Raw genomic sequence first — 22,809 nt, 5'->3', positions numbered from 1 at the left:
TATCAGATGGTGCAAAATTGCCTTTGTGAAGTGAAACAGGTGTGAGATTTCCATTTCTGCCAGGAGACTAGTGGAAATAACATTTTAAAATTAGATTTCAGTGGGTGTCTTGCTATCCACAGGTGATTCAGGCCCAATTCTATATACAGCTAAACAGTCAGTGACTTTTTCCCTTCAGTCAAAACAAAGCTGATGACGTTACTCATCATACACAATGTGTTCGCTGCCACCTTCAGTACATTCTCCACTCCTCTCTGTCTTTTATGTCCCTCCCCAACCTCTAGCTTTCTCTCTCCTTTTTGTACAAATTCAGTTTCTTTTCCAACACTCTTATTCACTCCTAATCTATATCTGGAGAAACGACTGTTTGGTGATGAGAAAGAGGGAAAAGCACATGATAACTTTATGTCTATTTGAGTTTCTATCATCATGTTACCTTAGTTACAGCTGCTATATAGATTGGTGTCCATACGAGCCTAGTTACTGTTTAACCTCCCCACCCACATTTGCCCAGATTAGGAAAATCAATAAGATAACAGCGGCAACACCGGCCTTACCTTGCACCAACAACACCCTTCTCACACTACAGCAACCTGCGCCAAACTTCCACATTTTACACCTTATGGTGAGGGATGAAAAAGTGTATTTAAAATACATGCTTGACGGGAAGCAGAGGACGACATGGTCAATGTAAACACACAAGTCAGTTCAAGTATGGAACTTCCATTTGGTGAGTACACACTTTTTTGTTTTTATCAATTTGGCTTCAGTGAAAAAAAGGCTGAGTGTGGCAGCTGCTTGCTTTTTCCTTTCTTTTTCGGTGGTTTGTGCAGCAGCCATTTGGCTCCAGAACTCTGCTGGATCACAACAGATTCAGAGTGGAAATATCATCGCCATTTGTGTAAGCCTTTTTCACACGGCTGTAATCCAAGAGGTGTGTCAGAGATGTGGAGGTTGTTAAAAAGGCCATGGGAGCTGGGCCTGATGGTGATGATGGTGCAGAGGTTTTGAGGTGTAATAGCAGTTCGAGTAAATCGAGTGTGAGAGGGTTTACAGGGTGATTTGAAGATGATGTTGTTGGTGCAGTTGATACAAGTAGGAGTTTTTGAGAAGCAGAAGAAGGATTAAGTCAGGTGTGTTGTTATTCTCAGTAGTGGAAGAAGTACTCAGATTCTTTACTTAAGTAAAAGTAGAAATACAAATGGTCTAATAGTCCATTACAAGTATGAGTCCTGAATTCAAAATGTTAAGTACAGAAGTATTATCAGCAAAATGTACTTAAAGCATCAATAGTAAAAGTATTCATTATGCAGAATGGCTCCTTTCACAGTGTTATATTATTATAGAATATTACATTATTCTGTTTTCATCACTACCGAATATGTGTCAGAGCATTTTAATGTTGTAGTTTGTCAATGTGGAGCAAATTCTAGATACAATTGGGTAGATTAGTAATATAGTACTGTATCATATCATATATCATATGTTTTTTTTATGTAAAAAGTAACAAGTAAGTGTCAAATAAATATAGTGAAGTAAAAAGTACAATATTTCCTTCTGAAATGCAAAAAGTGTAAAGTAGCATAAAATGGAAATACTCAAGTATGTCAAAATTGTACTTATATGTACAATAGCTGAGTAAATGCACTTAGTTACCTGCGGTACTGAAAATATTCTTTCTGTGGAGTTAAAGTAACTGTGAAAAGACTGAAATATGAAAGCCAAGATGAAACTTTGATGAAGCCTTGATGTTTTTATGGCAGCAGGATATGATGCAAACACAGTGAAGTCTTTAAGATCACAGAAGTCCCATCTGTCTTCACACTGCGGCTACAGGCTTCATCTGTTCCCTGTGTGATGTCTGTTTTGAACTATCGCAATGAAAGCGGAGGCCTCACTGCACAACCTCTCACACCAGCTTTGAGATGCAGCAGTTGGTGGGGGTTTTACTTTTACTCCTGTGGTCATTCATCGGATGATTTGCATGTCACAGTGGGATGTGCAGATGCAAATTGATTTTCTCTGGCCAAATGACGAAAAAGTGATAAAAAAAAAATCTATGAATGTGGCAAAGCAGTTGGTTTGTCTTTAAACAGATGTTGCTGTATGATCCATGTTATTGTGTGGAGCTAAAGAGTTCCTGGAAGCCCTGAGAGTGACACGTTTCTGAATAACTCCACTGTTAAATGGCTGAATGGCTTCATCTTAGCTTTTACAAGACATTTATCCTACACCTGCTCTCCCACTTCCTCTGCACTCTACTGCATCCATCCATTGCTGTTAGTGGGACAGCGAAATCCATCCGTATGTCTCTTACTTTGTCAATAGCAAAGTGCTTTTGTTTTCCCTTTAACCAGTTTATGACACTGTTTTCTCGTTCATCCAAACGTCACCATGTGATCAGACAGTCACAGTGACGTGTAACATGATCTCTGAAAGATGTAATATATTGTAAAATAAGATTAAGAATATAAATAACTGCAGCTAGAAATATTTACTTCTAGACGCTTGGCTATTTGGTAATCTGGCGAGCTAACCTGCTAGCCTAGAACATGCTAGCATCAGTTGCAATCTGTACTGTGCCGTTTACTCTCCCGTACATTTTGTTCTCAGATGTATACATCATTTCATTCAGTAATGACTTATAAAAACGAGCTTGCTAATGCTTGCTAACTTAGTAGCTGACAGGACAATACTTTCACACAGTTTATTCAAAAGCTGTATTTGTACCATCGACCCCTGTCTCTTAAGTGTCTGAAAGCCATTGTGGGGCAGTCAATTCTCCGACAGAGGAGGTCGAATAACAGTGGCTGCTGCAACAACAGCTAAGAAAGCCACGATAGCTTCCTCCATTTTGGACTCTGGCATTTTGTTTCGTCAAAGGTCAGCACTGTCAAGACACTTTGCTATTGGTAAAAGGTGCAAAGTTGAACTTGATACAAAATTTCCGGCCCTTAAAAAAAAATCATGTCACAATGAAAAACAATTAATTCAGTTATTAAAGACAAAAGTCTAAATAATTGTCATTTAACATGTTTTTCATTTCATCATGTAATCATGATGCAGTAAATGCATACATAAAAAGGAAATACATTAACAATCTGTATTGTATTTAAATTTGTTTTTATTAGGTATTTTAAATCTTATATATAAAACTACCATTATAGTAATTACATTCACACATTCAACATAATGATCGCCTTCAACAGGGTCCCTCAATTGGTAGAAACAGTGTCCTCCATCATGACAACATCTCTATCAACAAGACATGAGTCACACACAAAAATCTGATGATTTTGGCATTAATTCAAATATGACAGCTACTGAATATTTATCGCAGATTTTCATATACCATCTGAGGCGTCATTGAACTCCAAGAAACCGTTATAGCTGTAATGATTAGCACTGATCTCGCCTGGTGATGTCTGGTTATATTCTTTGTTTTTCTTATTGTCTTGAAAAGGCTAAAACTAACAATGACTTGATTCTACTAACAAGTATTTTCTGTGTATCTAAAGCCTGAAATATCTGGTTCCTTATTATTATTCTAATGGAACTGTGGACCTCAATTTTTGTCCAAAAACTATTAAAAACACATTAATGAGCCATACTTTTGCACTGGATTACATGTTCCTTCATTATGATGAACACAGGCACTGTAGTTTATTTTAAATTAATGCCACATACACCTTCCTGCTGCTGTAAATACTGAATAAAGCATCAAATGTTTATTCATCTGCCACTGAAAACTATTTACTCCTAGTTTGTGTACAAAACTACAGTGCCTAGCTGTTTTAGGAAATTACTGAGCCTTTTTTAAACATGAAATTATATAGTCATGACCTGTTTTCAAAGATTTAGTCAGAAAGTACTGATAGATGGACCAACATATTGTTGGTTTTGGTCTTTATGAGCTTTATTCTTTAAACTACAGTGTCTACAGTATGTTATTTTGACTGTATTCATTGTGCTGAGCCAGAAAATGGTTGGGCATTTTGGTTATCACATTCCCCTGATTTTCAAAACCAGTGACGATTGCATTGAGTAGCAACTTCTTTCATCCATGACCAGATATCTGTCTCACCTCACCTCAGATTACCAACTTTTGCACTGTTTTTGAGTACAATAGCAACATTTTCTGAAAGGATTTGTTTACCCTCTACAGTATAAGCTCAACAAATTTTCCAAAACCAGGACATTTATGTTACAAATGCATTCTGTGGCAGCTGCCTGCAATAAGCTTCTTTTTGGCCTAGATCGGGTTATAATATGCTTCTTTGTCCAAACAAACTGCAAATCACGGTTCAGTTTGCTTCAAAACTGTGCTGACGTTATGTCTCTAGCTACTGTAGCATTACGAATTTAAAAGAATTTCTGTGTCATGTATACTGAAAGGGTGAAGATTTCTTGTACTCACCAGCAGATTACAGCTGCCAGTTTAAACATGATGAGTACAGGCAAGTGTGTCAAAGATTTGGATTTCTGACCTATGTCTGGTACAATTTACCAAAACAGCCTTTTTATTCCTCTAGACTCAACTACTGAGACAAGCTGACAAACCTTCCTCTTAGCAATGTAACTTGCGGTATAGCTCATACAACACACATAACTTTGTGTCAGACACATGGCATTAATTGCTCAACGGTCACAACCTTCTGTTGGCAGAATCACTTGGTGAATGTAAACATGACAGCAGCCGTTCAACAGCTCCTCAGCGGATATCTGTTTGCCTACAAAGCTGAATGACTTGACAGTGGGGCAGAAGTTAACAGTTCAAATGAACTAAACTAGACTCACAAACAGCATATCCTCGTCAAAGGGCCATTACACAGCAAGATTATTCAGGCACTGCTGATAAATAATATTTGTGACACATATGTCACATTGCAGCTGCTGTGTGGTTCATGATGAAGATTTGTCATAAGAAAACCCATATACTGTACCTACAATGTGTTAAAAATTGAAATTCTGTTTATTCAATGTTTAAATACTAACGAAATGAAGAGTTGGAATTGATTAAAAATCTATTTGAACAGAAGGTAGTGGTGGAAGAAGTATTGAGATCTTTAACTTCAGTAAAAGTAGCAATACCACACTATAAAAATACTCCATTACAAGTAAAAGTCCTGCATTCATAATTGTACTCAAGTAGAAGTACTAAAGTATTATCAGCAAAATGTACTTAAAGTAACAAAATGGCTCCTGTCAGTGTTATATCATATTATATTATAATTACTGATGCATTAATGTGTGAGCAGCATTTTAATGTTTTAGCTGGCTAAGTTGGAGCTAGTTTTAACTAGTTTATAAACTGTTAACAAAACACTCTTACCACAAGATCCCTCAGTAGCTGTTCTGGAGCTTTCGATCGTATCACATGGTCATCCTCAGCAGATGCCGTTGCCCAATTGTCATGGAAAAGTAGATGTTCGGACTTCTCCCAAGTGGTGAGATTGTTTTGTCAACTGCTGTTTCCAAAATCAAGAATGAACTTTCAATCTAATTTTTATATACTGTTGGGTAGTTCAGTATATAGTAATGCATCATATTTTAGAAGTTAATCACATGTATTGTGTGTAAAATATTAATATTTAAAGTAACTGTATAGCTGTCAGATAAATGTAGTGGTAGTAAAAAGTACAATATTGGAGTAGAAGTACAAAGTAATAAAATGGAAACACACAAGTAAGGTACAAGTACCTCAAGATTGGACTTAAGTACAGTAATTGAGTAAATGCACTTAAAGATATTCCACCACTCATTGAAGGTGTCTCTTTTCATTGAAAGACTACCTACCGACTACAGTCAGAACCTGTAAAATCCTGATTTTTGATGAATTTTTAAAAATGTCTTTGAGCTCTTTTTTTTAGCAGAGGGAAACAGTGAATCCTGGAAAAGAAAAGAACAAGTTTTATTTTAGACACACTGAACTGCAGTAGTTTGAGGCTCAAGTTTGGTCTTCAACATAAAAGTCATTCTTTGAAATATTGTCTCAGTGTACAGTTTAATTATTAGTGACTGAATCACTTAAGTCATTTTAACAATTTACATCTGTAGAGCTGCTGTACTTTCAGGAAGCATGGACGGATTATTATGACCATGGGCACGAATACGTTAAGGGCCCTCACTACACACCCTCTCCCACGACACAGGACTTGGGTGCACAAGTAACCTACACACACCACGTATTCTGAATGATTTTCAGTCCGTCTTTAGCTTGCATCTCTAGCGGCTTTTATAGCCCACTAGAAGTGCGTCTTTCCATGTTGAAACCACACTTGACACTTGACATTAGTCATCATTTTCACTCAAAAAGCAATTTAAGTGGCTGCTTGACAAAACACTCATGCAAGCATATAATCATATAACATTTCTATTTACAGATTGGCCTCTCTGATGTAAACAGATTGCTTTTACACATATTTCTCACCACCTTTGACCACCACCATTGTGGGCAGAATGTAAGATTTCATGATACATCAAATAAAAATCATTGTTGGATTAAATCATTACACCATTATAATGGTCCATATGTGACTTTCATGAGATGCTAACAGATCAAATCCTTATTAGGCAGGCATATCTAAATTAAATTTTGCAATATTGACATTTTTCATCTAGAGGTGTCTTTTTCATGTTTGTCACCTGGATAAACTGATTTTTAATGTAAACTCTGAGACGGACACTGCTTTGTTTCAACTTACTGTATTAACAAGGTCTCTGAAATTTATAAAAAAAATAAGATTAAGAATATAAATAACTGCAGCCGTATAGAAAGTATTAAGCTTGCGTTGTAGAAAAGTTACAGTATAGAGTCCTGGTAAACAAATCCCTCAGCTAATGAAGTAAAATTGAATCCGCACTGTAATAAAATATCTGGTGTTTGGTGTTTCACAGAGGCAGAAAGCCCAATTAGCCTGTTTGGAGGGTAGGTATTATACACTGTTCACTTGACACTATTAATCCGGGTGTTCAAGTCTCCAATCAAATCTCATTGTGACAGGCATTAGGGGATTATCCCTGGGTGCTGTGGGCCCTAACAGTCGGCCCGGTGGCCCCGGCAAACAGCACTATCCAGTAACAGTGGCCCTGCTTCTCCTCCCAGCCTGCCTCAGCCTGGCCGGGCCTGAGAGAGCCGCTGAGGCTCATGGGCCTTCGCTCAGCTGGCCGGCTCACTGTCAGGGCTCGGCCTTCAGAGGGATGTATGGCCAAGATGGGACGCTGCACTTCACCAACCCAGGTAAAGGAAAAGGAAACAGAGAGAAATTTGAGAATTAGTAGTTGCGTGTGTAGATTATTCCAGAATCGAGGGCGAACAACAAGCTGATGTTTGTGCATTAAAGCCATGGAGCTGTGGAAAGTAAACCTGCTGGAAGCTAACGGACCAAACGCAATCTTTCCAAAGAAAAGTGTTGTAGAACTTGTTTTAAGAGAGGAAAGCTTTAAATATTGACTGTTTACAAGAGCTACTTCATTGAGGAAAGAATTTAGGGGCACAAATCGACAACAAATTCCTGTACGTTACGTTACAATATCTTGACCATCCCAATTATTGGATACTATGTAATGAATATTTTGGACACAGAATAATTCAGTGATTCAGCAGTTTGTGGATGAAACATCTAGCCTGTTTAACTGAACAGTGGGTTGAGTGTGGACTTGTGCTATGTGTCCACATGATGGCAGTAGTAAGTAGTGATTTCATATTGCCTGACTGGCAGCAGTAGACTGTAACTAAGTACAAACTTTATACTCAAGTACCAGACTCAAGTACAGTTATGAGGTACTTTACTTAACTGTGGAAAGCAATAAAGTACATTTACTCATTTACTGAATTTAATTATAATTGAACTTCACTAGAATATTTCCTTTTTATGCTACTTGATACACTGCATTTCAGAGGGATATATTGTACTTTTTACTCCACTCACTACATTTATCTGACAGCTTTAGCCCTGACTTATTTTCATTTCACATGCAAAACCTGTGATGAGCTTATAAAATATGCTGCATTGTTATAGATTAAAGTACCCAACTGTTTATGATGTAGTTAAAATTAGCTCCACCTTGACCAACATTAAAATGCTCCTTACCTGTTAATTTAACATTAAGTTAACATAACAATAACCCAAAATATAATATATAATATCATAAAAGTGACAGGAACATTTTTTTCTAAATAATGAGTACTTTTACTTTTGATACTTTAAGTATATTTTGCTAATAATACTTCCTTAAGGGACATTTTCAATACAGGGTTTTTACTTGTAATGGAGTATTTTCATATTGCAGTATTGCCACTATTTACTTCAGGAAAGGGTCTGAATACTTCCGCCACTGCAGAGGTCTGCAGAAAACTTGAATGTAGGACTTTTACTTGTAATGGAATGTTTTTTCACTGCAGTGTCGCTTCATTTACTTAAAAAAAGAGGATCTGAATACTTCTTACACCACTGTTGACAGGTCTGTGTCAGTGCTGTAAAAGAAAACCGTTTTCCTGTGACATTGAAATCAAAAATGAGAGCGTGATCAGACGACAGAGTCGGGTTGTTCAAACAGAATGAGATCAGAAGAGAGCAGCATGTGACCTCAGCAGGTAGAAAGAGATCAGCGAATGAACACTGAGGAAAATGAGCCGAAGACGTGTTTAAACAGTTCAATGAAAATTTAAAGAAGCATCACTGTTACTAATGCAGCCAGCGGGCTGTTTGTCAGATGAATTATAATGTGTTTGCCTTCTTGAATTAAGCAAAAAATCACAAATATTTAGAAAAATGTTTGACAGTATTAATCAGTTAATTAGTTTAAATAAGTTTAGTAAGTCCTCTTTGATGTAGGCCCTGTGCTGACAGGATAACAGTGAATTCCTAAATATTTAGTGCTTTGTTATTCAAGCTGTGGAGGTTAAATGTCTATTGATTAGCTGATGACTGAAGAACCTATAGAGAATCAGAGAGATAAAAGTACTTAGAGCAGAGCTGCTGACAGAGGTGATTGGGCCAGCAGTCAAAATGAATTCTCAGCAAAACAGAGTTAATGATTACAGAGCCTTATCACAGACTGTGATTGATTTACATTTTACATGGGTCTTCATGTTTATTGATGCAATTGTTTACTTATTTGGTGCACAGAGGCTACTTGAGTTTTTCAGTCTGACTGGATGTGTAACAAGATGAAGCATATTTTTGTAGATTAAAGATTTAATCTGTGAAATATTTGCAAATACTGCAGCTTGATACGTTACAAAGATGTGTTGAAGGGTTATTTTGGCCTTAAAAATATATATGTGACATGAAGAAATATTTTAAGTGACTGTGCATGAGAACTGCAAAGTTGTGGACTTGAAAAAGTTACTTTCTGTAAAGAAATGCACTGTAATTCATTATTACCATAAAGACATTTTAGACAGAAAGACAGAGCGCACAATCTCAGAAATAATTTGAAAAGAAACAAAAAAAATGTGTATTATCCTTCTCAAACTGCAGACCTCCCTCATTTATTTACCAAAATTTTTTTCACTGTGTAATACTATGAGATACTGAACAACTAAATAGCCACTTGCGGTTTATCATTACCCTGAGACCAAATAGTCATCATGGGTGAGGACGATGTGACAACTCTTTTGTTGTTTCAGAGAAAAGATCGGATAGGTATGGAAGCCCTGAGAGGCAAGTGAGAAAAAAAATTCTGGTAATCCATTTTCTAAGTCTGATCTAAATAGTTTTGTGTCCTGTGTTTTTGACTTAAGAACAGCTGAAAAAAAGGTTTTGCCAGGATAATCTTTCTAAGTTCCTTAAATGTTTTTTTCATCTGTGAAAACAAGTGAAAAAAGAAGTTTTGGCAGGTGAAAAATAGTCTTTTTTGTCCGGATTGTTTGTTGTTATAGTATTCATTTTGGCCACAAGAGGCTGAAGTGCACCACTACCCCATGTTCTAAATAGGAATAAAAGCATTTATGTTTTCTTCCAAGTGAAGCAGCGATTAAAATACATTTCTAGCCAAATGAAAGACATGACAGTAATGTTACATAATTTTTTATTTTAAATTAATACTCACCTGCAAGAACACATGAATGCTTTCAGTCCTGTTTAGAACATCAGGGAAGTGGTGCACTTCAGCCTCTTGTGGTCGAAATGAGTACTACAACAACAAACATTTTATCCTGTCAAAATAAACATTTTCAGCATTCCCCATCCCCCCTATTCTTAAGTCAGAAACACAGGAGAGAAAACAATTTAGGTCAGACTTAAAAAACGGATCACCAGAATTTTTATTTTTTTCCCTCTCAGGGCTTCCGTAGATTCGACTTCTTGGCAATTACAATTGATTGAAATTACCTTTATAAAACACAGTTTACAACATCTCCTTAAAAGTCAGGTTATATGGCTGAAGCAAAACCAAAAGATAACATTTTACAGTACAGGATCTGTTTGGCAACCTGATTATATCCATGATTACATGTCATTTTAACACAAAACCCCAAAACTATGTACCTAACGCCACTACAGGGGAGGAACTGGCTTTGGATAACAGGGTTTGTAGGCCTCTGAGGATCACATTAGCTTCACTGTAGGTATAAAATGTTATTATTTGACAGGAAAAGGGAAAAATAAGTTATTTAGCTGAGCTGTATAAAAGCAGTTTCCACTATAAAAGCAGGAGAAAGGTACAACACAGTTTGTCAGACTGAACACACTAACATAACACTATTAGGAAATTATTTAAAAAAACGGTAATTTGATCTTCACAAAAAAAAAACTGTGTCATTATAGACGATGACAGTAATTGACAATATTCCAGTGGCAAAGAAAATATGATATTCCCGCGGTCAGCCACAGGGGCTTGCATAAGCTGTGTTATTTGCAGATAGTTATCTGTTGACAAGGTCTTTGCCATGACACTCTACTCACCTATCTCCTCCATCTACTGCAGGAGAGCAGAGCAGCAGCCTTTTTCTGCTGGGTTCAAATCTGCTGCAGCAAGCACATTGTCTCCTTCTGTTATACTCTTATCAACATCAACACGCTCCTGGATGTGCTCTACAAACATTCACATTTCCTCTGTGGTGTAACTCTCTTAGAAAGAAACAAAATAAGTCCCCAGACAGTGTATATTCCACATCTTATTGACTCTTCCAGGCCACCATGATCGTCTTTTCCTCCCAGCTGCTGGTTCTTGTTTTTTGATTTTACTGTGTTGCTTCCCTGCCATACTGCCTTTGAGATCGGACTTGGGTAAATGAAATGTAGTCATTGAGGAGAAGGTACAAATAGGCAGTGGTTGCAAATGGAGTTTGGTCAGTGGTCGGAGATTCCTATTCAGAAGATAGACAGGACTTTGTTCACAAACTGGAGTTTGAAGTTTCAAAGGGGAGAATCACACAAGTGTTACATCAGGTCTCAGCAATCCTTTGACTTTTAGCCCCGGGGCAAGAGTTTGGGTGACTGATTATAAGACAGCACTCTGTGGCCCAGCACATTTCAACATGGCAGCCTCCCAGTGTATATAGCATGTATTTTAACAGCTAAATGTCAGGTAGTTGTTGTCAGCTACAGTATTATCAAAGTGTTAATAAAAGTTCTGCTTCAGCTTGAATAACTGCTTATCACCAATTTATTTTGTACTCACAAACAATAAGACAAAAATAATGAAAATATGATTTGATTTGATTCTGCCGTTTATAACACACACATAACACCAAATCAAAAAAAACACACAAAAGAAGAAAACCAAAATAAAAGACAGACTGAATCCAACATGGGACAATGTTGACAATGTCTAAACAATTTTAATGATTTAAAATGTCCTATTCGTAAATAGGCTATTTTATTGTGATCAAAAATGTAACGTCATCTTCCTTTGTACAATCTGTTGTTGCAGAACGATCATGGTAATAATTAGACAAAAACGTCTACAGTCATGCTAACAGCTCTTTGAGTCTATACAGTGTCACTTTGAGCTAAATGCTCATGTCAGCATGCTAACATGCTCACAGTGACACTGCTAGTTTAGCAGTTTTAATGTTTACCATGTTCACCATCTTAGTTGAGCATGTTAGCATGATAACATTTGCTAATTAGCACTAAACAAAGTACAGCGGAGGCTGATGGAAATGTCATTAGTTTTGCAGGTATTTGGTCACAAATTAAAGTATTGGACAGTGGTATCGATCTTCTCATCTAACTCTCGGCAAGACAGCAAATAAAAGTATTCCCCAAAATGTCAAGCTATTCCTTCCTAAGAAAGACCTTTTTAGCATTTAAAAACTTTAGACTTTTTTTTCCAGATAACAGCAGGAGCTGGAAGTTTCATCTTCAGCAGAACTAATGAATAGGGTGACTACATCAAAATTTGTCACCAGAATGAACATATGCTGCTATAACTTTATTCTGTTCATGGGGCTTTGTGTTTTCTAGCCTCTTGCACGTGTCAATCCAGCCGGTGTACTGTGGGACTGTAGGTACAGTATGTTAAGATGAACCCCCCCACCTCAAAACGCAGATAAGTAATGGGATAATTTCAGGCTAAGCTGTCCTATCAAACACATCAGAACAGTTTGTCAGTTTGTGATTAAGAAAGCTGTAACTGTGCAGATTATGCTTTATAGTCCTGTATATGACTGTTCCTTGAGGAGGTCACAGAAATGTAAGATGGGAGCAGCGATAAAAGCACTTTAATGAGAGAGAAGATAAGATTTGCTCTGAGTGACTCATTCATAGCTCCACACTGATTGACCCCCCGCTCTCTTGCTTACTGCCTTGAAATAATCAGCACACTTCATGAGCAAATATGGGCATTGCAGAGGAGCAGCGCTGATCGAACGTGAAGAAATGTTGTAATGGTCGACCTCTGTACACACAAGTGAAACAACATGCTCCAGTTGAGCTGCGTTTGATGCAGAATAATCATCTGTGAGTTTGTCAGAGTGTGTGAAGAAGTTGCTAATCATTTTTTGATCATGGGCGTAGTTTCCATTGAGTTAATCAGATTGTTAAAGATCAATGAATCTGAGTCTATGATCATATCTGACAGTGTGAAAAGAATAGTTTCTGTAGGTTTAATCACAGGTTGATCACTTCCATTTCATTTCTGATTGGATTACTGTAAGAGGGGTTTTTGTCAATATTTAATCAATCAATCAACAGATCATCTCAGTATCACACACAGGAGCCTCTGGGAATGTTCTGGTGTTTGCTTACTGGAAGAAAAACAATTTTATGAGCACCCAGTATAATTCGAGTGTATGGTTAACAAGTCCACCTAGATGGGGTTTAGTACTTCTGGGGAACTCGGGATCGTTGACCTACTGCTGTGTACTGGCACTTTCTCTTCAAATACAAGACTACTGTTTGCTGTGTGACATGTAAGAGGCGGCCACTTTGCGCAAGCAGAGAATATATTTTTGAAAACAATCGGATTCAGGATAGCGTGTTACAAAAGTCACATGAGAAAACCATCCAAAAAACTGAACGCATGTGTGCTTTTTAGACCAATGTCGGATTTCATATGCAAGAACTGATTGTAGCATTTTATTCTCATTAAAAAATAACACATTACTTTAATTCCCCTATTTGGCATTATGAGCAGAATATGAATACTTAATAAAAAATGTATAACACACTACAATATGGTTGTAAGCATATATATATATACATTTTAAGTGTCAATTCATGTCTTAAACATTACATATTTTATACTCATAAATTTTTATTGCAACTGTATTATTTTATTTTGCCAATCATTCATTAACTGCTTACAGTTACGCTTCATGGGAGTTATAACTGTTGACAAAGACATTAATTAACACTTGACCACACACTCATTTCCTTATGTCTGTTTAAAACTACATTACAGTGTACCAGTTTGCATTACAAACCATATATTAAGTGTTTATATACTGCTTATAACACTAAATAAGGGGGGTTAAAATAAAGTGTTAATTTTCATGGACATTACACATGAGAATATTATCTACATCACATCCAAATGGACGATTATCACGGCCACAAACATACACATGAAAGTTCATGTTCACATATAAGATTTACACAGATAAGTACATGTAATTTGAAATCACACGCAGAATTGCATATTTTCTTTTAATTCCGGAAATCATAACCTTCTCTTCAGTGAAAAGTTCCCTTAGAGAGCATTTCTAAAATTATAATTGTATAATGTGATACATCAGTGGCTCCTAAACTTTTCATCAACACCACCCCTCATGTTCCAAAGGTAAACATTTAAGTTGATGTTAAACTGGATGTTATTTAACAGTATTACATGAATATATATAAAAGTTGATAGTGTCACTAACTTTTTTCATATATAACATAATGATTCTGGACGTGTCAATGTTAAGGCTCTTTATAAACATAAAGTGGGTCAAATGTGCACCCGTATTCAGCCATTTATCTGTTACGTTTAGCTATGTGTTTAGAATCATCAAAGCTGTCTCTTTGAGGAGCAGCTGCCTTTCCAACGACAAATGTTGAGCTTTTGGATCAGCCTCACGTGCACCTTGCATTTTCACAAACAATGAAATCTTTTACATAAAGGCATCATTTTGCTTTAGCAAGAGTTATTTCCCTCATTCATTATGTGAGAATTAACTCAGATTTGCCAGCGACGTATTACACGCCGAATCAGAATCAGAATCAGAATCAGCTTTATTGCCAAGTAAGTTTACACATGCAAGGAATTTGCTTTGGTATTTTGGTGCAAAACAATAAACACAGTAGAAATGTAAAGAAAGATAAAGCAAGTACTACTGGTCAAGAATCATAAATATACAACTGAATATGACTGATATTATCTGACTAGCGGGTTCCCTGTGGTGGAAGAAGTATTCCGAACATTTCCTTAAGTAAAAGTAGCAATACCACTGTGTAAAATACAAGTAAAAGTACAAAAATATTATCAACAAAATGTACTTTACAAAACTCATACTATAGACCCTTTCAGAGTGTTATATTATTAATATTATATTACTGCATCATTATTATTGATACATTAATGTTTAAGAAGCATTTTAATGTGGCAGCTGGTAAAGGTGGAGCTACCATTGTACTTTTTTAAATTTTGCTGGGTAGTTTCATCTATAATAATGTATCATAGGTTCTAAATTGATCATATGTTTTGGAAGTAAAATCTTAATTTGCAAATTAACTAGTAAATGTAGATGCCAGCATGGATGGATTACTGAACAACCTCTGTTTGAAGTGCCTGTTTTGTTGTAAAGCCACAGATCTTAATTAAAAGTATGGCTGCCTTCATTGTGTTTTTTTCTTTTAATACTGAGCATCTGTCAACCAAATCCAATTCACTGTTTGTTTGTTTGTTTTTATTCAGGTGACAGTGACATTTCATTAAAGTACAGTAAATACATAGATCAGTAGAGTAAATTAAATCACTTTGACAGCAAAGTAGCTGTTCTAAGAAATGGCATTCTTTGATGGTTTCCTATAATATTTTGTATAGTGTCCCATAGTGTTTAGTGTAATATCTATGCAGAGTAGCATTTTGACTGACTCTTCATCTCCAGTGTGAACTAAATACTATAAATAAGTTCAGCTTCAGTTTTTGAACCAACAGCAGCATCTGAGAGCTCTGCTTCACCTGCAAAATGTCACTGAAAGAGACAGAAAATGACTGCAAACGTTTTATTTCTCTTTCAGTCTGGAAGTTTTTTGGCGGCCGATTGTCTCATAAGCTGCCCATGGCTGTCAGATTAATGTAGTGGAGTAAAAAGTACAATGTTTCCCTCTGAAATGTAGTGGAGTGGAAGTAAAAAGTAGCATAAAATGGAAATACTCAGGTACAGTACTTCACTTTCTACTGCTGTGGGTCTCACTGCAGACACATGAAGCTAAGCTGCACATTAATTTGGTCTTGGCTGCTTTATAATGTAATGTGGGTGCTGTCATTTGAGTGCATGTGATAGCAGCATGCTGCAGAAAGCGTTAGCCATAAAATGAATTGGTTTAAAGTGGTGGAGTAGTGATTTGGCAAAGCATTGACCTGATATATAGCTCTCATGGAAGAATTGTTAATCCATTACTGACAGAGAAACAAGAAGAGATGGCAGATATCAAAGTTGTGCTATCTCTCCTAAAAAAAAAACACAACCCTGTGATTTGCCATTGAAGGCGCTAGTTAACCATCAACCAGAGAGATACTCCACCTCTCCTCGGGTTAGTGGCACGAGGGAAGGAGGAGAAGGAGGCGAGCTCTGCTGTCAGTCACTGGTCTCCTCTCTGATTCTGACACCAGTCGGTCCCCCATCACACTCAACTGGGCCAGTGGGCTACCTTGTTACTGGGTGGAGCTAGGCTCAAAAAAAGAGGGAGGGGGTTGGTGGAGGTGTGTGGGGGTGTGAGAAGGGAAGGAGGAGGAGGAGGAGGAGGGATGGGGGGCACATTAGCTTCTTGGACAAGTCTTTCTGCCCCACTGTCAGGTAGTTGAGAATTTGTTTGTCCAAAGCACAGGCAGACATGGACATGGCAGACTATAGTGAGGCTCTGGACCCAGCCTATACCACGCTGGAGTTCGAAAACATGCAAGTGCTCCCCTTGGGCGCAGGTGAGTCACATATATGCAACTCTGGCGTTGAACTTTGAAACTTTTACTGATTTAAAACTTTTGTCAGGAGAGGGACAGAGGGAGTTCTGGCATGAAGTGATAAAAGGGGGTCATTTGTCCATCTGCTCCCGCTGGCAGAGGGATGATCCTGTGCTGTGGTCTTTTTTTATCACCTCTGGGTGCGATAGTAAAACATTAAGAGATTTTGATTTATGAGACTCTGCTCTATTCTCAATGCACTCAGGTCATTTGGTCAAAGCAATTTGAACCTGTTTCAGCTTGCAGAGTGGTGTGGTGTCAGATTGATTACGGTGGATTGATATTCATCCTCCGATGAAGCAGTAGTTTGAGTATCATGATCGTTTATCTCCTGTTACAAACTGTCTGTTCCCACAGAGTCTAAAATGAAGAAAAAGGGTTCCGTTTTTGAGAAGTGCTTACAGTGACACCAACTTATTTATATATGCAGTCTCCCATGACGTCTGGCTGTGATCCTGATTCTAAAATTCCCAATGAGACAAAAAGAAGGAAGCTTGATAGGGAACACTATTTACCAGTCAACTTTTTCATCACTTACATGTTTCTACTCTGTTAAATTAATGTATGACAAGGTCTGTTGAGTCAGCCTGCCATTTTTAATCTATAGTATGTGTCATGACATGATTGATTGACCCAGTCTGGTGACTGTGTAGGTGACTAAATAGAAAACTGTCTCTAGTGATTGCCTTTTCAGAGGTAATCAAGCCGACATGAATTATGCTCTGTTGACTCTGCGTGAGCTACTCAGATCCTCGCAGGTTCTCATGAAGGCTGGTTTTGATCAGCCGTCCATGGAGCTGCTCACTGTATTGACTCTGGCCATTCACACCTTCTTTAATCAAACCAGCTTGACAATCTGTCAAGTAGAAACACTATTTTACAGCCTCTGAACTATAGTGCTCAAACATATTTCTTGATGCTTGTTGACTGCCATCGGATTAAGCTTTTATAAAAACACTCTTCCTCTGGTTTCCGGTCGCCCAATCTTTGTTACATGTCTAAAAGTGACGAACTAAAAGCTTGCTGACCTGATGAGACATTTTCTCTCTCTCTCTCTCTCTCTCCTTGTGTCAGACTCCTCACCGGCTGAGAGCGCCAACATGAACGCTACCGGCCACCTGGGGGTGGGCAGCCTGTGTGCCATATGTGGAGACAGAGCCACTGGCAAACACTACGGGGCGTCCAGCTGTGACGGCTGCAAGGGCTTCTTCAGACGCAGCGTCCGCAAAAACCACATGTACTCATGCAGGTGAGGACAGATCTACGACTGAAGAGGGAGAAATACTCCGATTTTTGAATCGTCTACTACTGTTGGTGTGCCACTGAAGCAAAGCATTGCACCTTGTGACGTTCTGCTCTAGAAGGGTGCCATATAAATAGTTACTTACTTACTTACTTACTTACATCTAGCCCTGCCAGTGGAGCTGGTTCCCATCTATGCACTGATGTTTGTGTGTTTGTATGAGTGCAAGAGAGACAAAGCAAAACATAACTCGTGTTGTCTATAAATACTGCAGAAAAGAGCCTAATTGCTTCGAGGGCTGCAACTAACGGTTATTTTCATTACAAATTAATCTACAGATTTTCTCAATTAATCGATTAATCTATATATATCTATAAAATGCCAGCAGTGAAAAATGCCTGTTATAATTTCCCACAGGTCAAGGTGACATATTTAAATGTTGTGTTTTGTCTGACCTACAATCCAAAATACAAAGACATTCAGTTTACTGTGAAGAAAAACATCAAATCCTCACATTTCAGAAGCTGGAAACAACAAATGTTTGGCATTTTTTCTGACTAAAACGATTTTTCGATTATGAAAATTGTCGCAGATTGACCAATCATTGCAGCTCTAATTGCTTCACTCGTTCAAGTTTCCTTTTTGATTCTATGACAACACATACAAACTCATTCCACTAATTTTCCAGGTTCAACAGACAATGCATTGTGGACAAAGACAAGCGAAATCAGTGCAGATACTGCAGACTGAAGAAATGCTTCAGAGCTGGCATGAAGAAAGAAGGTAGGAGCATTTTATCATTTCAAAACAAACTGACTGAATCTATAAACTCAATCTATGTGTTTTTTGTGAAAACAACAGCTCCCTTTGCCTGATAAAAGCAGAATTTCCCATTTAATCAGCAAATCACTGCCAGAGTGTGAGCTGTCTCCCCACCGAAGTGACACGACTCATCTGAGTGTGTTGCAATACCCACGAGAGCAGTACTTTGTTAATGTTCACTCAGTGTAGCGCTGAAGTCTCTAACCAGCTTATGCTGAGCAAACATTTCCAAGCAATAATAGCCATATACTGATAAACATGACAACCTTGGAAGACTTATTTTTCTTTTAAATGACTCTGAGTTCTTTGTGCAACAAAGAAATTGAGAAATGTAAACATTTTTCGTTGTTTTTTTCTGTGTTTTCAATTTTTTTAGCTGCATGAAAACGGCACATTTTTCTTCTGCAAGTAGCAAATGAACACAGCTGCAGCAGTGATGATTCTATAAATCTGTGTGTGTTTTTAGCTGTGCAGAATGAAAGAGACAGAATCAGCACCAGGAGATCCAGCTATGAAGACAGCAGTTTACCATCCATCAATGCACTCATCCAGGCAGACGTACTGTCAAGACAGGTAAGACCTACTAAATCATCTTTGGGAATCACATCTAACTATGATTAATCGCCTGTAACAAGGCATCAAATGATTTCACGTCTGCTTTGCCTTCTCCAGATCACCTCCCCTGCTCCTATACTGAATGGCGACATAAGGACCAAAAAGATCGCCACCATCACAGACGTGTGTGAGTCCATGAAACAGCAGCTGTTGGTCTTGGTGGAGTGGGCCAAGTACATCCCAGCCTTCTGTGACCTGCCCCTGGATGACCAGGTAAGACTCATACACAGACATGGTGTACATAGTTGTATGGACACTCTGGTAACTCATCAACCAGTCTACTTAAAACCATAGTGTGGACGGCAGGAGCAGGGTATAGACTCAGTGACTATGTTCTTCCTAAATAAATAAAAACGTAGTAGAAAAAAAGGAGATACATTTAAAAAAATCTAAAAAAATTTAAAAAGGACTACAAGGGTTTTGTCATCACTCAAAACCTCAAACTCTTCAACAAGAGCGGTTAATGTATTTTAATCCTGAGTTAGAATATGATGAGCTGGTTTGAAAGTTATATCCCTCCTTGAGAATCATTGCAGAATCATTAACAGTGTGATCACCAGGCCCTGGTAACTGATTTGCTGATGTTATATCGGTGAGTGTCTTCCGCCAGGGTTTTTCTCTTTCTCTCTTCAGTGAGCTTCAGATTAAAGGACTTTTAGTATTGCAGATTATTATCACACAGCTAATAAGTAAATGTATTCGATGTATTTCAGGTGGCGTTGCTGCGAGCTCATGCTGGAGAACACCTCTTGCTCGGCGCTGCAAAGAGGTCCATGTTATACAAAGACATCCTCTTATTAGGTAAAACTGACACAAGAAGGGGCATTTCATAACATTCATATTGCCGTTACTCATCACCCAAAGCATTGTCTCATCAGGGACTAAATTCTAATTTAGTGTTTTAAATCTCACCCTAAAATGTGATTCTCCTGCAGGAAATGACTACATCATTCCCAGAAACTGCCCGGAGCTGGAGGTGGGCAGGGTAGCAGTGAGAATCCTGGATGAGCTGGTGCTTCCCTTCCAGGAGCTTCAGATAGACGACAATGAATATGCGTGCTTGAAAGCCATAGTTTTCTTTGACCCAGGTAATACTACCGACTGAGCTTTTGGATTGTGTTTGCTACTTTTCAAGCCAATAGTATCAGTGAGAAGTTCAAAAGCTGAAGAGAGAATTCTAGACACTGTATTCGGATGAAAAGTTATAACTCAATAACACACTTCTCTTTGTAAACACACCTGCTTTTATTTGCCCACAGATGCTAAAGGTCTGAGTGACCCTGGAAAGATCAAGCGGATGCGATACCAGGTCCAGGTCAGCCTGGAAGACTACATCAACGACAGGCAGTATGACTCCCGGGGCCGCTTCGGGGAGCTGCTCCTGCTGCTGCCGACGCTACAGAGCATCACCTGGCAAATGATTGAACAGATCCAGTTTGTCAAACTCTTTGGCATGGCCAAGATCGACAACCTGCTACAAGAAATGCTTCTTGGAGGTGAGCTCTTTCAGATCATTTGTAACCAACGTTGGTGGAACATAACAGAATCCACTTGAATTACCAATATAGACAATAGAGAGGACTGTGGTATTCATTATGCAGTCAGATATGCTGTAGTAAATTAAGACTGACTGTATATTTGTGTGTTTTGTCTCTCAGGTTCTGCCAGTGAGGCTCCACACGCACCTCACTCTCTGCACCCTCACCTGGTTCAGGAGCACCTCAGCAGCAATGTTATAGTGGCCAGCAACATGGCAACGCCGATCCATAATGGTCAAATCTGTGAGTACGAAACATATTAGTAGAAAATGTGTACTGTTGAGGCATCTAAGATTAATTCTCCGTCTTCAGCTTAAATGTTTTTTATTGCCACATACAATAGAAAAACTGGGAAGTTTTTGTCCATTCAAGTTTGATTAGTGTGATTAGAAGCATTAATCTAAGCGAACTAAGCGACATTTTAAACAACAGAGACAAATGTCAAATGTCCCTCACCCAGCTCCATGTGCAGCCTAGTCAGGTAGCTGGAAGGACAAACAGGCTTGGCAGAATAATCCTCTAAATTCTTCATGGAAACTAATCTGGCTTATTTTGTCAAAGAGAACTTCTGTTATTCTTTCTTAACATGTTTAATGCTCTGAGAAATTTCACAAAAGTGCTTATTCCTTATCTGAAAATTGTGTTGCCCCACAACATGTTATACCACAGAATGGTAAATATACACCTGCTTATGCTGCAGTTTCTCCCTCTAACTTGCTCCTGTTTCTTTGTGTTCTACTTTTCAGCCACTCCTGAAACCCCAATCCCGTCTCCGCCTACTGCCTCCAGCTCAGAACATTATAAAATGGCTCAGGGGGTCATAGCCACCGTGCCCAAGCAGCCAACCTCCATCCCTCAGCCTACTATTACAAAGCAAGAGGCCATCTAACAATCCTCTGAATCCTTATTCCTTCAGTTTTTTTATTGTGTTAAACCAGGGTCTTTATATGTAAGTTTATACGCAATCAGCATTGAAGCTATTAACTTGACTGAAACAATAAAGTAGCTGAATATATAGAATGTAATCGCAATTATGTCCCTTGCAGATTGCTGTTTTTCTTCAGGGATCCATTTGTTCACACATGCAGCTGCAGTTGAGCGCCACAGCTCAGTGAAGGCCAGACAAAACTATAAGCATCGAAACTATCCAGTCATGCTGTTGTTCTGTAAGATCGACACATAGAAATACATTGTTGTATATATAGTTTATTATTGGTAACATCACTTCCTTAAGCATGGCCTCAGTGTGTGCAGGAAGGCTTATGTTAGACATGGTGGCGTGACCATGTCAGTATTTTATGAATGTTACAACAGGCCTTGTCATGTATTTAGTGTTGCACAGTATTTTATTTTATGTTCATTAGTGATAAAATGGTGTCAACTCAGAAAAAAATCCTTTTATCAAAGCTAAAGTAAATCCCTTGAATAAATTCAGCTTGGGTCTCTAAATATTCTGTGACAGGACTAAAATATCTGTGGTTTGTTTTATGTACTGGAAAATACATATTTACAGTAGTAAAATTTAACATGTTAAAATTCACACCAAGAAATCTTGGTACATATGGTGAAGTCTGCAGTGCCACTTTGTAAAAGTCACAGGCAGACACACTTAGGAAGTTTCCCAATGATATGTTGTATTGGTTTTTAAAAAATATATTATATTTTTTGTTTAGTACTTTATTGTGGTTTAACTGATGGAATAAACTGTGCCTTGTAACTGTACTGCCTTACAAAAACAGGCAATGTTTCGCCTTACAATGTGAAGATGAATTAATAAATCTCAAGGTCTATTTTTACATTGCATTTTCTGCAGACCATATTTTATACTATAAGAGAAGTGTTTTCTGAGGAATTAATGGGATTGCCCATTCTCTGAATAACAAATGGTGCAACTTAATAAAGAAATCAGACATGTTGGAAAGTCTCTGGAGGAAAAAAATGTGTCCAACGTGGCAGTGCTGCTTGTTCACTGAT

The 22,809-nt window shown here is 38.0% G+C and overlaps 1 protein-coding gene and 1 long non-coding RNA gene across 5 annotated transcripts; one reads left to right on the top strand and one right to left on the bottom strand.

The window, feature by feature from the left end:
- The first annotated feature begins 563 nt into the window (after window positions 1-563).
- On the top strand, window positions 564-22,631 carry hnf4a (hepatocyte nuclear factor 4, alpha). 3 transcript variants are annotated; one of them, XR_006379388.1, is made up of 11 exons: window positions 16,371-16,578; window positions 17,692-17,866; window positions 18,549-18,643; window positions 19,149-19,255; window positions 19,355-19,510; window positions 20,011-20,098; window positions 20,233-20,385; window positions 20,557-20,793; window positions 20,956-21,078; window positions 21,582-21,784; window positions 21,882-22,631. XR_006379388.1 is itself a non-coding variant. In XM_044210018.1 (10 exons), exons 1-10 carry the CDS (start codon window positions 682-684, stop codon window positions 21,722-21,724), a joined length of 1,326 nt encoding a protein of 441 aa, XP_044065953.1. In that variant the 5' UTR covers window positions 564-681; the 3' UTR covers window positions 21,725-22,631. The 3 variants fall into 3 exon arrangements, 2 of the variants coding, with proteins under 2 accessions (XP_044065953.1, XP_044065952.1); XM_044210018.1 differs by lacking the exon at window positions 16,371-16,578 and adding an exon at window positions 564-730 and having other exon boundaries at window positions 21,582-22,631; XM_044210017.1 differs by having other exon boundaries at window positions 16,217-16,578; window positions 21,582-22,631.
- Window positions 3,107-11,394, bottom strand: LOC122882549. 2 transcript variants are annotated; one of them, XR_006379390.1, is made up of 3 exons: window positions 10,911-11,394; window positions 10,057-10,140; window positions 3,107-7,221 (listed from the first exon to the last, which is right to left on the bottom strand). It is a non-coding gene; the product is annotated as an uncharacterized LOC122882549 (long non-coding RNA). The 2 variants fall into 2 exon arrangements; XR_006379391.1 differs by having other exon boundaries at window positions 5,629-7,226.
- Window positions 22,632-22,809: the final 178 nt, after the last annotated feature.

The sequence above is a fragment of the Siniperca chuatsi genome, linkage group LG10, assembly GCF_020085105.1.
Source record: "Siniperca chuatsi isolate FFG_IHB_CAS linkage group LG10, ASM2008510v1, whole genome shotgun sequence".
Classification (NCBI taxonomy): domain Eukaryota; kingdom Metazoa; phylum Chordata; class Actinopteri; order Centrarchiformes; family Sinipercidae; genus Siniperca; species Siniperca chuatsi.
Note: the sequence above shows the minus strand (reverse complement) of the source record. Positions and strands in the feature narration are given on the sequence as shown.

What these genes read in the sequence shown, in the direction of transcription:
- hnf4a (XM_044210017.1), top strand. Translation starts at nt 16,491, where the DNA reads ATGGACATGGCAGACTATAGTGAGGCTCTGGACCCAGCCTATACCACG. An exon ending in AACCACATGTACTCATGCAG is followed by an intron (nt 17,867 to 18,548) that starts GTGAGGACAGAT and finishes CTAATTTTCCAG; the next exon opens with GTTCAACAGACAATGCATTG. An exon ending in GATCCATAATGGTCAAATCT is followed by an intron (nt 21,079 to 21,581) that starts GTGAGTACGAAA and finishes TCTACTTTTCAG; the next exon opens with CCACTCCTGAAACCCCAATC.